The sequence below is a fragment of the Suncus etruscus genome, chromosome 15 (genome assembly GCF_024139225.1).
Source record: "Suncus etruscus isolate mSunEtr1 chromosome 15, mSunEtr1.pri.cur, whole genome shotgun sequence".
NCBI classification, from domain to species: Eukaryota; Metazoa; Chordata; class Mammalia; order Eulipotyphla; family Soricidae; genus Suncus; species Suncus etruscus.
The window spans coordinates 58,612,981-58,630,181 of NC_064862.1; the positions used below are offsets into that span (position 1 = coordinate 58,612,981).

At 37.1% G+C, this 17,201-nt stretch overlaps 1 protein-coding gene across 1 annotated transcript; it reads left to right on the forward strand.

Annotated features, from left to right (window-relative positions):
• Positions 1-9,862: 9,862 nt before the first annotated feature.
• On the forward strand, positions 9,863-15,743 carry LOC126030959 (olfactory receptor 7A10-like; the record flags this gene model as incomplete). Its single annotated transcript, XM_049789235.1, has 3 exons — positions 9,863-10,210; positions 10,496-10,671; positions 15,713-15,743. Coding segments are annotated over exons 1-3 (555 nt in total), but the record flags the coding sequence as incomplete, so codon positions are not given.
• Between the last annotated feature and the right edge of the window lie 1,458 nt (positions 15,744-17,201).

Below are 17,201 nucleotides of genomic sequence, written 5' to 3' on the forward strand. Positions count from 1 at the left end.
CTGCTTTTGAAATAATTTTAATCCTACAATCAAAAATAACTCTAAGAATTAAGATTGGTACCAGGAAACTTTCTGCTCAGTTGTGGACCCGGGGGTGTGAAAAAGAGCATGTACGGAGTCTGTAGTTATTCCCATGACAGTACACTTCAAGGGCCGAGAAACCCTTTATCTCTTAGGCCAAGGGAATTCCCTTTCTAATCTCCCAATATTTACTGCGGCTGATGCAAAAAAAAAAATAAAAAGAAACACAATTTATTTCTTCTTCTTCTTCTTCTTCTTCTTCTTCTTCTTCTTCTTCTTCTTCTTCTTCTTCTTCTTCTTCTTCTTTTAAATTTCATGCTTGTGGGTATTGTTTGGTTGTTGTCTTTATTGCTGTGGTGCCTTTTGTAGTCGCTGGTTTTAGTTTTTGTTTGATTTTTGTTGTTTTTTGTTTATTTCTGTTTTTTGTCTTTTTTGTCATTTTGTTATACTTTTCTTTTTTTAAATGATATTTATAACCTCTAGACGGACTCCTCCCTGATTTTTGTTTGTTTTTGTTATTTTTTCTTTTCTCTTCTTTTTTCTATTTTTTTTAAACAGAACCACATAAATTGAATCATCTTGTTCTACCTCATAAATTGAGGGAAAAAATATGGTACCAAGATCAAACAGTCATATGAACAATGAGTAGAAATAAAGAAATAATTAGACTTAAACTCCAAATCCAAAGTCAACAACAACAGAATTGATACCCAATCTACAACAAGCTATACACAGAGGGAACCAGTTATACTAGCTCCTCAGGGGACAAAGATGAAGGATATGGGATGCACGCTGGGAACAGGGGTGGAGGGAGGACAACACTGGTGGCGGGAATGTTCCTGATTCAATGTCACTATGTATCTTAAATATTACTGTGAAAGATTTGTAATTCACTTTGGTCACAATAAAAATTATTTAAAAGAAGAATTAAGATTGGGATCTCCTAAGAAAGTTCTGAAAGGTTCTTTTAATGTACTTTTATCAGGTTGTAGATGAACAACTTCAACATAATAACAATAATTGTGTACACCAATGAAGACACTATCCCCTTACTGGGAGATTGGGTGGCAGCTGAGTTAAAGTACACCCAAAATGCCATCTCTTAAAATAAGCAAACAATAGACAAGTGAGAATCACAGATGGAAAGGCTTTGAATCTCTCACCTGTGGATGAAATTTTCAAAATGGAAGACACAATTCTCATATGAGAATAAAGAATTACTGAGACTGAAACACCACCAAAGATAGCAGCAATAAAAACATTAATATATGATAAGTAGAGGTGTCCTCACAAGCAAGCTTGAGGAGTTGAGGAGCATCACAGAAAAAAATGAGGAATTTCTACATGGGTGCAAAAGGTAAGCTATCATCAAGTAATTCAGCTGGGATTCCAAAAGGCTAATATAAAAAGACATGAGAAGCAGCAGGCTACTGAGAAGAGGGTACATGATGACTGGGTAGTACAGGAGGTAACAAATGGTTACAAAGCAATCAAATACCATTACTATGAGAAGTAAACTGTCCATACACGCACAAACATTTTAAAAAATTGAACCAGGCAACTTACATAAAAGATGGTTCTACTCTGAGTATGAATTCCCCCATCATTTTGGGAACGTTGTAGAGATGGAGTCAATATAAGCCCCTGGTAGGATGAAGAGAAGTACATGGAGGTATGCAGGTGCAGACAGAATGGCCAGAATGATGAGCAGGTTCCCTGTGATACTGACCAGGTACATGGACAGGAATAGGAAGAAGAGGAGAGGCTGAATTGGGGAGTATTTAAGAACTCCAGGAGGGGCCCGGAGAGATAGCACAGCGGCGTTTGCCTTGCAAGCAGCCAATCCAGGACCAAAGGTGGTTGGTTCGAATCCCGGTGTTCCATATGGTCCCCTGTGCCTGCCAGGAGCTATTTCTGAGCAGACAGCCAGGAGTAACCCCTGAGCACCGCCGGGTGTGGCTCAAAAACCAAAAAAAAAAAAAAAAAAAAAAAAAAAAGAACTCCAGGAGGAGGAATTCCATGATCCCTGTTAAACTGTTTGGATCCACAGGACAGAGGAATCTTTTGGAGAAAGACATGAGACTGGGTACAAATAGACAATTCAACATCACTATGTCTATAAGTAGATTGAAAATAATTTCCAAATGCACTGACTCATTTGGGTCCTAAATATTTTTGGGGGGTTTTGGGTCACACCCAGCAGTGCTCAGGTTACTCCTGGCTTTAGCTCAGAAATCGCACGGGGGACCAAATGGGATGCTGGGATTCGAACCACTGTCCTTCTGCCTGGAAGGCAAACGCCTTACCTCCATGCTATCTCTCGGCCCCGGGTCCTAAATATTTTTGCTATGATTTTTTCCTCTAGTGTATAAAGAACATTTCTAGTATATATCACATTTTAGGACATAGTAAAACTTAAAAATTCATAAGCATAAGAAACATACCACACACCTAATCAGACCACAGTGCCACAGAGATGAGATTGTTTAGTTAAAAAAAAAGATATGGAGTAACTCTAACACCAGAGGAATGAACAACATGCTGCTTAATAACAACTGAATCAAAGAAGAAATCAAGGATAAAATAAATTCCTTGAGACTATTATCCCAGCATTCTTTCTTTTTTTTATTTAAGGAATCACCATGGCTCTTTAATAGAAAAAAGAAAATCCATTTCATGACTAAGTCTATATGTCTCTGACATTATTATCTCTGACAATTCAGTCTCTGACATTATTATTATTATTATTATTATTATTATTATTATTAGCCACACCCAGTGGCCCACAGAGAATACTCCTAGCTCTGCACTCAGAAATTATTCCTGATGGGGCTGGTGAGGTGGTGCTAGAGGTAAGGTGTCTGCCTTGCAAGCGCTAGCCAAGGAAGGACCGAGGTTCGATCTCCTGGCGCCCCATATGGTCCTCCCAAGCCAGGGGCAATTTCTGAGCGCTTAACCAGGAGTAACCCCTGAGCATCAAAAGGGTGTGGCCCGAAAAACCAAAAATAAATAAATAAATAAATAAATAAAAATAAATAAAAAAATAGAAATTACTCCTGGCAGGTTTGTGGGACCATATGAGATGCTGAGAATTGGCTGGGGTCAGCTGTGTGCAAGACAATGCCTTACTCTGTGCAAGACAATCACTGTGGAAAGCAACTGCACTAGCAGACCTATCCCTATTTCTCCAGCCCTCTATATTATTATTTTATTATTATTTTTTATTTTTATTTTTATTTTTTTTTGGGCCACACTCGGCGGTGCTCAGGGGTTACTCCTGGCTGTCTGCTCAGAAATAGCTCCTGGCAGGCACGGGGGACCATATGGGACACCGGGATTCGAACCAACCACCTTTGGTCCTGGATCGGCTGCTTGCAAGGCAAACGCCGCTGTGCTATCTCTCCAGGCCCTATTTTATTTTAATAAAATAAGAAAGGAACAACTTTTTTTCCTTTTGTGAACAGTTTCCAATGAAGGTAGTACAGTGAGCTGTGTGCTTGCTGAGCAACATCACGTTCATTGCTGAGGCCTGGGATCTCCTGAACACAAGTTTGATCTGCCTTTGTTCACTGGTATGTGGGCGAGGGCATGGAGGAGGGACTTCTCTGAGGCTCGCGAGAACATGGCTGCCCTTGAGAAGGATTACGAAGAGGTTGGAGCAGATAGTGCTGATGGAGAGGATGAGGATAAGGAATGTTAATCTATCTTCTAATTTTACATTACTGTTTTCTTGGAATTGTCTTTTGCTGTGCACTGATACAATAGTTTTCACAACTGTGCTTACTACTGCACTTTTTCTTTAAACTTTCTTCTCTTCCTTTTTCATTTTTCTTTCTATCATTTTTTTTTTTTTTTTGGTTTTTGGGCCACACCCGGCGGTGCTCAGGGCTTTCTCCTGTCTGTCTGCTCAGAAATAGCTCCTGGCAGGCACGGGGGACCATATGGGACACCGGGATTCGAACCAACCACCTTTGGTCCTGGATCGGCTGCTTGCAAGGCAAACGCCACTGTGCTATCTCTCCGGGCCCTCTTTCTATCATTTTTTAAATAATTTTGCTTTTATTTATCTAGAAACACATGTATTATGGCCAACTATGTCAACTAAGTGGTACATTCTCTTTAAATAAAGTAAAAAATTGTGAAAATTATTTGAAAGTTTACTAAGCTATTTATGGTTAACTGAGCAGTCTGTTGTTTGTTGAGCTTATAATAAATTAGATTCACATCTAATTTGGTGTATTCCTACTGTGAAGTCATTATTAAATTAGGGGCATATTATGCAGTTCCAGGACTTTGAGAATCTGTGGAGCTGCATTGATGAATTCATATAGTAGAAGTATATATAGAAGTATATAGTAGAAGTATATATAGAAGTAGTTCATGAGCATGACTGCTGGGACTTCTGGAACAGAGGTGTGGGGGAAGGCTACCTGCCCTGGCTACACATCGTTCTAGAGATACCAAGGACAAAACCTGAAATTTTGGGCAGCTAAGAATGATTGAATATCTTCAGGGGAGAATTAATTCCAGATGATGGAGCCCCACTCATCTCACCACAATCGGGAAATTTCCTTTAATTTTAACTTTGGGAAGATTCCACAATTGTCTTATTTCTACAAAGGAAAAAGGAGGTACTCATAGGTGGATTTTATAAGAATTGAATTACATAGTAATTAGCGATGGCTTAGGTAAGGTGTCTGAACATGTTTTATTATTTGATTTTTTTTTTTTTGGGCGACACTCAGCGACACTCAGGGTTTACTCCTAACTATGTGCTCAGAAATGGCTCCTGGCTCAGGGGACCATATGGGACACTGGGGATGGAACCAAGGTTTGTTCTAGATTGGCCACATACAAGGCAAGCACCCTACCACTGTGCTATTGCTCCAGCCCTATTATTATTTTTTATATAAATACCATGGTTACAAAAGCTTTCATACTTTGGTTTCACTCAAAGAATGTACACCACCCTTTATTAGTGTGATCTTCCCACCACCATTTTCCTCCCCCACCCCAACCCCTGCCTTAGAATTCCTCTTAGAGAGGAATTCTGCCTTTTTCCATCACTATCATTGTCATGGTAGTTGTCATTGCGGTTAGTGCACTACCTGCACACACCTCTCTTTGTGGCAAGCTTCATTTCATGGACTGGTCTTCCCAGCATTCATCTCTATTACTCTAGGATATTATTGCCATATTCATTTAATTTTCTTATATCCTGCAGATGAGTGAGACTATTCTGTCTATTCCTGTTTTATAATTATCATTTTACATGAGAACAATCTGATAGTTATTGACATGTGATTCCTAATGATATTTTTAAGAAATACTAATTTATATAAAGAAAAATTGTTTATTCGTTGTTGTGAAGAACTGTAATTTCTTGGAGATCAGGGTAGGTAGTTCTAACTCAACTCAGTACTTTAAAGAGACAAAGGGACTTATCCAGATGTTCATATTTCAGCCTTATACATAGAGAAAAACTTAAAACTCAAGAAGAGGATGGTGTGAGCTGATTGATCTAGAAAAAGAGGGAATTAATGGAAAAGTTTTAAAACACACACATATGCACATGAACAATTACACACACACACACTGACTACTTGGCTCCTAATATCTTGAGAAAAAGGAGCTATTAGGAACTTCCTTTCTGTCCAGACCAGTTACCCACAGGGGAATCACAGGAAATAGTAGGAAAAAGAGATAAAAGAGCCTAATGAGTAGAAACAAAGAACTGTTAACATGGACTGGAAGGGTTTGGTTGCTTCTCATTGTTTGTTGGGAGTGTGAATTCTGGCTAGATGACTTATGCTCTTTCTTCCTTCTTGCTGTATTTTCTATGTAAAAGACAGTGGTCTCCATCAGTCTCTACTCAAGAAGCACTTTAGATTTTCACCTGGACACCTCCCTCACTGAATTCCCAGCCAGATGAGTTCAATAGCCCAACTCATCCAGCACAGATATACCAGCCAGGTGAGTTCAATGGTCCAGCTTACTACTCAGAGATACAAAAGTATTTACATTGATGCATAGACTCTAAGAGCCCATTCTCCTCCTATAGGCAGGAAAATGTATTGGCTACAAGATTAGCAAATCAATATAGTTCAGTGGCTATATCACACTTTTTAGTAGGATAACTCATACTTAAGATAAACTTTGATCTTCTTTATCATTAAGTTGCCTTTCTACCACAGCTAAAAAATCGTCTTGTGATTTACAAATTTCTATGTGTGGCTCTTAAATGGGTTTCTGTTGACAACCAGATTATATGCAAAATATAGAGATCTCTCTGAATGTTTCAGAAATGTGATGTATGGGTAGTTTTTGATTAAGGAAGGTGGGCACTAAACATCACAACAGACCCACTGCTAAGAATGACTAAAACAGAATGCCTGTAGCACTAGATGAATAAACTTAAAATAATCAAGCGTGGTATTTTTAGTTGCCTCAGTTTTTCCCCTTCCTGAATACTATATTTAATTTTTTAAATCAAAACACCATGGCTTACAAGGTTATTTATCTTTGGGTTTTAAGCATATTCTGTTCTAGCATGAACTCCACCATCCACCTGCCCTAATCCTGAGGACAGGCACATTTTTATTTTGTTTGCTATAGTTTGGATTTCTTATATTTAGTGTTATTGACTTTGTGATTTGGATATTTAGTGACACCACTCCTTTGCACTACCAATGTCTTACTAATTATCTTTTCTGTAGAAAATTTATGTTCCTTCTGCTGTCAGCTCCTTTTTATTCCTAATAATGACATCTCTTTAAACATTTTTTTCTTTTATATTTAATTTTATTTTATTGAAACCATTTTGATCTACAAAGTCCTTCATAGTTGGGTTTCAGACATATAATGAATCAGGACCAATCCCACCACCAATGTTGACTTCCCTCTGCCATGTTCCCAGAGTGTATCATGATGTATCCTTTAAACTTTTTTATGAGACTGAGCAGTGGGAAAGAAATTTCCTGTTGTTCTCTCATAAGTAACTTACTTAGTTTCAAAAAATTTATCCTGATTGCTCATCATTTTGATATAGCTTTTACTATATATAAATGACTCATTGATTTTTTTTTACTCTAGAATAAAAATATATAACAGTTTTATCAGACTATTGTTCCAGAATTGACATTTGGTGAAAATACAAAATACGAACATTTAAAAAACATTAATAAGCTCCTTAATTCTGAGGTTCTTGCTTTATTTAACCAACAGATTTTTTCCTATCTGAAATTGTGCCTGCAATTGTATTGATGTGTATCTAGAATGTTTTGTTGCCAATACATTATAATATACTTTTTTTTAGTAAAATATCTTTGGGAGGAGAGCACTGTCATATTTACTCACATAAATATCCATTACCTATACATAGCATTTTACAATTCAAATCTTTTTCAAACTTAGTTGAAATACAACTTAGCATAGCATTAATGTATAAATACATATACACATGATCTATTTTTGATTCAGTAAACACATAAGTAAAGAGCATCTCCTGTGGTCCAGGAATATTCTTAAAATACTATAAATTATACCCTTAGTGTATGGGTTTCTATAACTGAATTATCAGTCTATCTGATTTGCTAGTGTATGTTCTTATTATCTGAAGTTAATGTCTTTTCTGCATTTAGTTTTTCATTTAGTTTATGTAAATCAATTGATTTTTTTTTTTTTTTGGTTTTGGTTTTAGTTTTTGGGCCACACTCAGTGACACTCCGGGGTTACTCCTGTCTATGCATTCAGAAATCACTCCTGGCTTGGGGGACCATATGGGAATCAGGGGGATTGAACCACGGTCTGTCCTAGGTTAGCACGTGCAAGGAAAACACCTTACCACTTGTACCACCACTCCAGCCCCTGAAATTACTCATTTGGACTCAGTTTTATTACCCTGCTTTCATTTAATTTAGTCATGTTTAAATTTGGATTTTAGATTTAATTTTGGATTACACTTGGATTTAAGTTTGGATCTTTATAAAGGCATATATATATATATATATATATATGGAAATTCTTCAGTAAAACATAAAATGTGGTCAAAAACGTGGAAGTCCCTGCTTAAATCAAACTTACAATGACAGGGACAAAGGATGGTGAAATAAATGTGTGTATGACAGTACTGCCTTAGTCACAATCATGAAGGAGGTAATTCAGTATGGAATATAGAATAATCCTCATGTGATCAGGTTCTGATCTGGAAGATTGTCTTGTTGGATGAAGCCCAGGACCAGGACAAAAGTGTGCTTGTGCTTATTGGGACTGACCCCAAACCAGACTGAAGTCTCCAAACCAAATACAACAAAGAAAAGATGCCACCGGATCAAAGGAAAGGATCTGGCCTCATCACAATGATACAGATAATTGATTTTATGCATTTTTCAAATACTAAGTATTGTAGGAAAGGAAAAGAAATGGAAGTAAACTACAGAGACATGTTGTGTATGTGTGCAACAGTGTGAGGATGCATTCATACACGTGTGTGTGTGTGTGTGTGTGTGTGTGTGTGTGTGTGTGTGTGTGTGTGTGTGAATTTGAAGAGTGAGGTCTCTGGATACATATGCCTAAAGTGATTCTCACAGTTCAGGGGGCATGAATGAAGTCATCTGGTGGAACTATCAATGAGGAATCAATTCTAATTCATGACTTCCCCTTTAAAGCACGAGAAAGATATACAATGGATAAAAAATCCTAATCCTTCATGTGTCAGGGCTACAGAGATGATTCTTTCCTCCCTCTAATCTGAGGCCATTTCTCATTTCTTCCTCTTCCCTTGACCCCCTTGCACAACAACCTTTACTGTTTCTAGTTTCAAACTCTCCAACAACACCTTTTCAGGATTTTTCACTGATTGATCTCTTAATGAGCGACCATTTCCCAAATTACCCAGTTCCTTCATGCTCTCATACAAAACTCTTTGTTTAATGCCTCCTCACCCTTATTTTGGTTCTAGAGCCTACAAGCACTTAAAAATAGAATACTTAGAATACAATAATAATTTTCTTCTTTAAACTTGCTTCCTGATTTTCCAAAACTGACACTATCATAAATAGGTCAAGACTCTATGCTTTGTGTTGTATTCTTGAATTGTGAGGATGGCTCCTCTTTACCATGCTATACTCATTCCTTCAGCACTAGCTAAAACATGCTGGGTGCTCAACTTATAGATTTCTAAAGTGGTAAAAGAATGAGAACTCCTTAGGTAAAGAATTGAATGGGGAAAGATGGTATTGGCGAGCCTATAAAGGAGCTGGATACACATAGAAATATACATTTAAATATAAATATTTATATAAATATGTTATTTATATATAATATAATAATAAAATATAAATATATAATCAATTATATATAATCAATGATCTGTATCATTGTGATGAGGCCAGATCCTTCCCTTTGATCAGGTGGAATCTTTGTTGTATTTGGTTTGGGGACTTCAGTCTGGTTTGGGGTCAGTCCCAATAAGCACAAGCACACATTTGTCCTGGTTTTGGGCTTCATCCAATAAGATAATCTTCCAGATCAGAACCTGATCACATGAGGATTATTCTATATTCCATACTGAATTACCTCTTTCATGATTGTGACTATATATAAATATATATTATAGAACAATATTATATAGAAATATAAATTTATGTGCACAATATTATGGGCATACTAGTTTTATCATTTAAATATGTAAGTGAAAATATGTCTCATTTTTCTCCTCTTTCCTAGATATCTCCCCTATAACATGAAAGTAGGAAATACCTCACAAATTTCAGAATTCATTCTTTTGGGATTTTCAGAGGAAGCAGAACTTCAGCCCCTCATATTTGTGCTTTTTTTCTCCATGTACCTGATCACTGTGCTTGGAAACCTGCTCATCATACTGGCTGTCAGCTCAGACTCCCACCTCCATACCCCCATGTACTTCTTCCTCTCCAACCTGTCCTTTGTGGACATTTGCTTCACCTCCACCACTATCCCCAAGATGCTGGTGAATATCCAAACACACAGCAAAGATATCACCTATGAGGGCTGCATCACCCAGATGTATTTTTTCCTACATTTTGCTTGTTTGGACATCTTTCTTTTGACTGTGATGGCCTATGATCGCTTTGTGGCCATATGCTATCCTCTGCACTATACAGTCATCATGAACCCTCAGTTCTGTGGACTGCTGGTTCTGGGGTCTTGGATTCCAAGCACTCTGATATCATTGTTACACAGCTTACTGGTTTTGCGTTTGTCCTTCTGCACAGACTTGGAAATTCCCAACTTCTTCTGTGAGCTCAAACAGTTGGTCCAACTTGCCTGTTCTGATACCTTACTTAATAACGTGGGAATTTATTCGTCAGCTCTTCTGGTGGCTACTGTTTCCCTGCTTGGGATCCTTTATTCTTACTCTAAGATTGTCTTGTCCATACATGGAATATCATCAGTTCAGGGGAAGAAAAAAGCATTTTCCACCTGTGTGTCTCACCTCTCGGTCGTCACCTTATTTTATTGTACAGTCCTGGGTGAGTATCTTAGCTCTGCTGCTACCACCAACAACTCACGGTCAAGTTCAACAGCCTCAGTGATTTATACTGTGGTCACACCCATGCTCAACCCCTTCATCTACAGTCTGAGGAATAATGACATGAAAAGGGCTTTAAAAGCCTTTTTTGAAAGAAACTACTAAAGACAATTATTCTCGTATGAAAAAGCACCAATATAAAAAAAAAGTACTAGAATAAATTTTATGTGGAATGGGGAAATAGTTCAGTGGGCAGGATGCTTGCCTTGCATATTGTGCCCCCAATACAAACAGAAAATAATTGAATTATTAGACTGTCAATTAAACTTGCTTTTTCTATTCATTTACTGAGATTTCCATTTCTTTGATGTCTGCTCTAGTCATGAAGTATTTCTGCTTGTCCTTTCTGCTATTACTGCTATCCAACCATTTAGCCTTGACCACTTGAAACATTGTCAAATTCCTTCCCATCCAAGGAATTTAGAAATCTTATTATCCTAAAGAGTCAACATAATAACTTGAACAATACTTATCAAATGACCAATATCATAATATTTTTAGTTGTGCTAAAGAATCATCATGAACATTTTACTACTCTAATGGATAAATTGCACTTGATAAAATGTATGCAATTTTGTAATAGAGAAAATATAAGACTGCATTAATTTTTATATTTAAAATTCCTACATATATCTACTTTAACTGTCTTTCCTCTCAAGAAGACTTTAAGTCATAATTTTTAGGATGATTTATGGGTTATAGTTTTATTTGGATCTATTCTCTTTCAACTCATTGATCAGAATGATTTTAGTCACGAGCAAAATATTTGTGAAGTTTATATTATTCAAGAGGATTCCTCATTGTAAATAATGATCAATAAATAATTAGCATCTAAATGACTTGAAATATGATTAAGTAAAATGTTAAGTCCCACATTGTGAGAATTTGAAAAGTATTTTTCTTTTTTTGGGTGGGGGAACACATATTTAGTGGTCAGGTGACCATATGTGGTACAGAGTTAGAAATCAGGTCAGCCAAATTCAAGGCAAGTATTCTCTCTATGGTGTTGAAAAAATATTTTGAACAGGTAGCTTTTAAACTATGTTTGTAACCAGGTGTAATGGGTTTATACATTTTGGTGAAAATTGATAAATTGATTTAATGGTGATGTTTATTAAATTCTTTTTCTTTTCTTCTGAAGATTTTGTGGCTACATAGGTTATGATTCTCTCTCTCTCTCTTTCTCTCTCTCTCTCTCTCTCTCTCTCTCTCTTTTGGTTTTTCAGCCACAACCGGCGTTGCTCAGGGGTTACTCCTGGCTGTCTGCTCAGAAATAGCTCCTGGCAGGCACGGGGGACCATATGGGACACCGGGATTCGAACCAACCACCTTTGGTTCTGTATCGGCTGCTTGCAAGGCAAACGCTGCTGTTCTATCTCTCCGGGCCCTGATTCTCTTTTTTGGTTCAAGGCATTTACCCCTTGAACATTTTGAACTGATCACAAAATTTATTATGGATTGTGGTCTAAATGATTTCAAGAGAACAGAAAATGTGACTTACACAATATAATATAGAAAGATATTAAGAAAAACAATCTGTTGGTGCTGGAGAGATAGTACGGTAGGGTAGAGTGCTTGCCTTCATTGCCAGGTATAGCCTCCTCCTGAAAAACAATCCAACAGAATAAAGAAAATAAATGGTTTTATTTCTCAAATTATTAGCCATTGATCAACAAATAATGTCCAAATTTAGCATATTTATAGACAAAAAATACAGCAATTTTAGTAGCAGGGAAAATTTCATAAAATCAAGACATCCTCTTTATTTTTATCTTTTATTTTTGGGTGTCATCTGGCAATACTCAGGGTTACTTATGGTTATGTGGGCAGCGATCACTCCTAGTGATGCTCAGAGGATCATACAGAATGCCAGGGATTGGATCTTATTTGGCCACTTACAAAGCAAGCATTTTCTTGTTCTCTCCATTCTCTCCAGTCTTCACTATGCTGTTTAAAGATAAAAAAAAATGACGAAATTTTAGTTCAGCTATGCAAAAGAATCATTCAAATATATATATATATATAATATTATAGAGGAACTGTTGAAAATGATACAACAGAGGATAGAGAGGATCATGGGGCCCAAGTGGTGGTGCAAGCGATAAGGCATTTGCCTTGCATGCGCTAGCCTAGGATGAACCCGTGGTATGATCTCCTGGCATCCCATATGGTCCCCCAACCCAGGAGCAATTTCTGAGCACATAGCCAGGAGTAACCCCTGAGCATCATTTGTGTGACCCAAAAAGAAAAAAAAGAAGATAGAGAGGATCATACAAACTGCTATCAACAATTATATGCCGACAAATTGGATAACCTAGAAAACACGGATACACTTAAAGAAAAATACAAATTACAAGTACAGAATCACACACACACACACACAAAAAAGAAAAGCAGTAAGACATCAGAGTAAATGAGTTGGTACAAAAATGCCCTCTGGAAACATAATGTAGGCGGTTAGCATGCCTGCTTGACATGAAAATGGTGACTTATATTTGAGCCTCTATCCTGCTTTCCTCAAAGTCGTTTTCAGAAATTTATTATGTTCTACCATTCCAGGATCATTCAAGGGAAGGAACGAACAGAGAATTAATCCCAGTAATTAATTACTGTAATTAATCTCAATATATTATATATTAATAGTAATATTGAGGTCATGCACACATATGTCAGCATGATTACTTTTGATGAAAATTAGATACCCCTAAATCTTGTGGAACTCAAGGAAGCAATCTTGTTAATATGGGGTGGTTCTGGGACCAAGATCGCAGCATTATTATCAGTCACAAAACCCATTAGAAATGCAGTCTCTATGTATGAGGGAAATAGAAAGCCTGTCTAGAGTACAGGCAGAGATGGGTGGGGAGGAGGGAAATTTGGGACATTGGTGATGGGAATGATGCACTGGTGATGGAGGGTGTTCTTTACATGCAGAAACCCAACCACAATTATGTTTGTAATCAAGGTGTTTAAATAAAATATTAAAAAAAAGAAATGCAGTCTCTGTGGCTTCCTGAATTACTAAGTTAGATTTTGTTTTTGATACTAGGACCTAGGATTCGTAGGCAAGTAAAATTGGATACCTTCTCATTTGTCATTGTTGATTGAAAGGGAAGATGAAAAATTGGAGGGTGCTGACTTGTGAATTGTAGATGTCAATTCAGACATTCAAAACCTAGGGGCAAAATTATTTTTGGTTGGGAAATAGTGTTTCAGATTTGAAAACTAGAAGCATAATTTAAAATATCAGACAAAATACATTTTATTTGTAAACTATTAATTTGAATTGATTCTGTAGGGGCAGGAGAGATGGCATGAAGGTAGAGCATTTGCCTTGCATGCAGATGGATGGTGGTTTGAACCCCACCGTCTCATATGGTCCCCTGAGCCTGCCAGGAACGATTTCTGAGCGCATAGCATAGTAACCCCTAAGCACTGCCGGGTGTGGCCCCCCAAAAACAATAAATAAATTAATATAATTGATTCTGTGGTTTACAATATTATTAATAATTGTTCCTTATGCACAGTTTCAACACTATACCCATCACTAGTATACTACCTCCTTTTTCCAAGGCCTCTAAGATCCTTGTCTCCCAAGCCCCTCTCTTCCAACTCAATTGTGTTGTATGGATTAGCTCTCCCATTATGTTGCCTTTAGACCATTGTTCCTACCTGTGTATCTTTAAGTCCCACATATGAGAGAGATCATTCTGTGTCTATCCTTTTCCTTCTGATTGACTTTACTCTGCATGAATTTCTTTACTTCACACAAGCTTTTGCAAAGTACATGACAAAGGAGCTGTAAATACAAACTTCCACAGTCTCAGCTTGTGTGCATGTGAGCTGAAAGAGACATTTTTTAGTTTGCTTTGAATTTATTGTTTGGTTTCTTAATATCTGAAGGCATAAGTACTTTTATTTTTCTGGGAAAGTCCTTGGTCCTCCATTATTAACCATTTCAAAAGAATATAGACTTCCAGTTCTCAGAGGTCCTCTCTAAGTGAGCTCATTCAACATCTGAACTGTCCCTGACCGGGTAATCATAGTGAAGGAACCAGAACATTGGTGTGCCCCAGAGCCAATACAATTTAATGCAGAGGCAGATAAGGTTGTGATAAACCACCTGATTAATGAAGTAATTTATTTATTTAATTGGCTATATGGTATATAGTGATTTGATTACTTTTACTTGGATAACATTTTATATTTTGTGTAATTAAATTGTTATTTTATTAATGCTAGAAACTATGTTAAAATGTACAGGTTTAAATGTAATACTACACAGGATTATTTTTGTCTACTAAGGCACATAAGTAATGTCCAAAAACACCATGACTGCCAGTGGAGAGGATCAGATGGTGGAATCTCCTCAGTTCAGGGGAAATATAAAGCATTTTCCAGCTGATGTCTCATCTCTCTGTTGCCTTCTCTATTTTATTTTGGTGTCACATCCTGTGGTACTTAGGACTTACTCCTCTCTCTGTACTTAAGGATCACTAATGATGGGCTCAGGAAAGTATATAGGGTGCCAAGGACTGAATGTGGGTTGATTGCTTGCAAAGCATGTGTTGTTAAGTACTTTCACTCCAGCCCCTATCTCAATTCTGTCCAGGTTAATAAGAATAACTGAGCTCTGATGCTACCCACAGCTCTTAGTTGAGTTAAATGGTCTCAGCCATTTACACTGTGGTTACCCCATGCAGAACCCCATCATATATAGTCTGAGAGGTAATGACATGAAGAGAGCCCTAAAACTTCTCTGTGAAGGAACATATCACAGGGCATGTGTTCAAGAACTGAGAAACTAGCTTTCCTTGCTCACTTCCAATTACTGATTATTAGGAATTGTTCATCCTTCAATAAGACTGTAAAAAGAGAACTAGCTCCTTTTGTTTTCTGGAATTTATGTTTCACTTTATCAGATTTTCACTTGACTAAATTTTCTTCTTTTCCCTATTACAATAGATTTTTAATGATTTTTAAAATTTTTTCATTAAAAATTATTTTATTTAAAATTTATTATTTTATTAAAAACTAATCATCAGGGAAATGCAAATCAAAACAACAATGAGATACCACCTCACACCACAGAGAATGGCACACATCACAAAGAATGAGAATAAACAGTGTTGGCGGGGATGTGGAGAGAAAGGAACTCTTATCCACTGCTGGTGGGAATGCCGCCTAGTTCAACCTTTATGGAAAGCGATATGGAGATTCCTCCAAAAACTAGAAATCGAGTTCCCATATGATCCAGCTATACCACTCCTAGGAATATACCCTAGGAACACAAAAATACAATACAAAAACCCCTTCCTTACACCTATATTCATTGCAGCACTATTTACCATAGCAAGACTCTGGAAACAACCAAGATGCCCTTCAACAGACGAATGGCTAAAGAAACTGTGGTATATATACAAAATGAAATATTATGCAGCTGTCAGGAGAGATGAAGTCATGAAATTTTCCTATACATGGATGTACACGGAATCTATTATGCTGAGTGAAATAAGTCAGAGAGAGAGAGAAAAAAACGCAGAATGGTCTCACTCATCTATGGGTTTTAAGAAAACTGAAAGACATTCTTGCAATAATAATTTTCAGACACAAAAGAGAAAAGAGCTGGAAGCTCCAGCTCACCTCAGGAAGCTCACCACAAAGAGTGATGAGTTTAGTTAGAGAAATAACTACATTTTGAACTGTCCTAATAATGAGAATGTATGAGGGAAATGGAGAGCCTGTTTAGAGTACAGGCGGGGGTCGGGTGGGGAGGAGGGAGACTTGGGACATTGATGATGGGAATGTTGCACTGGTGATGGGTGGTGTTCTTTACATGACTGAAACCCAAACACAATCATGTATGTAATCAAGGTGTTTAAATAAAAAAAATTGTAATTTAAAATTTATTTTCCAACCACAGATATTATCTGGAAATTTACATGGAATTTCATTCAAGGATATGCTGTCTAATCCACAAGATTGTGGGCGACGATTATTATGAACTCTGCTGGTATTTTCCTGGTCTTAACATTAGCAAGGAGTTTCTCCATACAGCTTGTTTTTTTTTTTTTTTTTTTTTTTTTTGTGAGGGGAGAGGGTTACCATATGGTATGGCAGGGATTAAACCCAGGTCAGCTGCATGCAAGGCAAGATCTTTACCCACTGTACTTTCTCTGTTCCCAACTCCATGGAGTTTGTTTTAGTTTTGGGGCCACATCTGGGAGTGCTCAAGGATTATTCCTGACCTGTGCTTAGGGATCACACTTAGTGGTGCCTGAGAGAACATATGGGGTTCTAGGGATTGAACCTGGGTTAAATGATGCAAGAAAAATGCCCTAATTGCTGTACTATCTCTTGGGCTCCACAGTTTTTAAATTCCATTCATAATGTCATGTTTGATATAACCCTCATATATATTGAGTCAACATGTGATACATTGTTCTATTTCATCACATCTTTTAACTACTTTCAATGAAAACATGCACTATTGAGAATCGTATATTTTATTTGCACTATTTTCTTAACCATAAATGGCTCTTTTATTTTTCCCTTATTACAACTGAATCAGCTATTAACACTGACACAAATAACACTAATATTTAGTCAC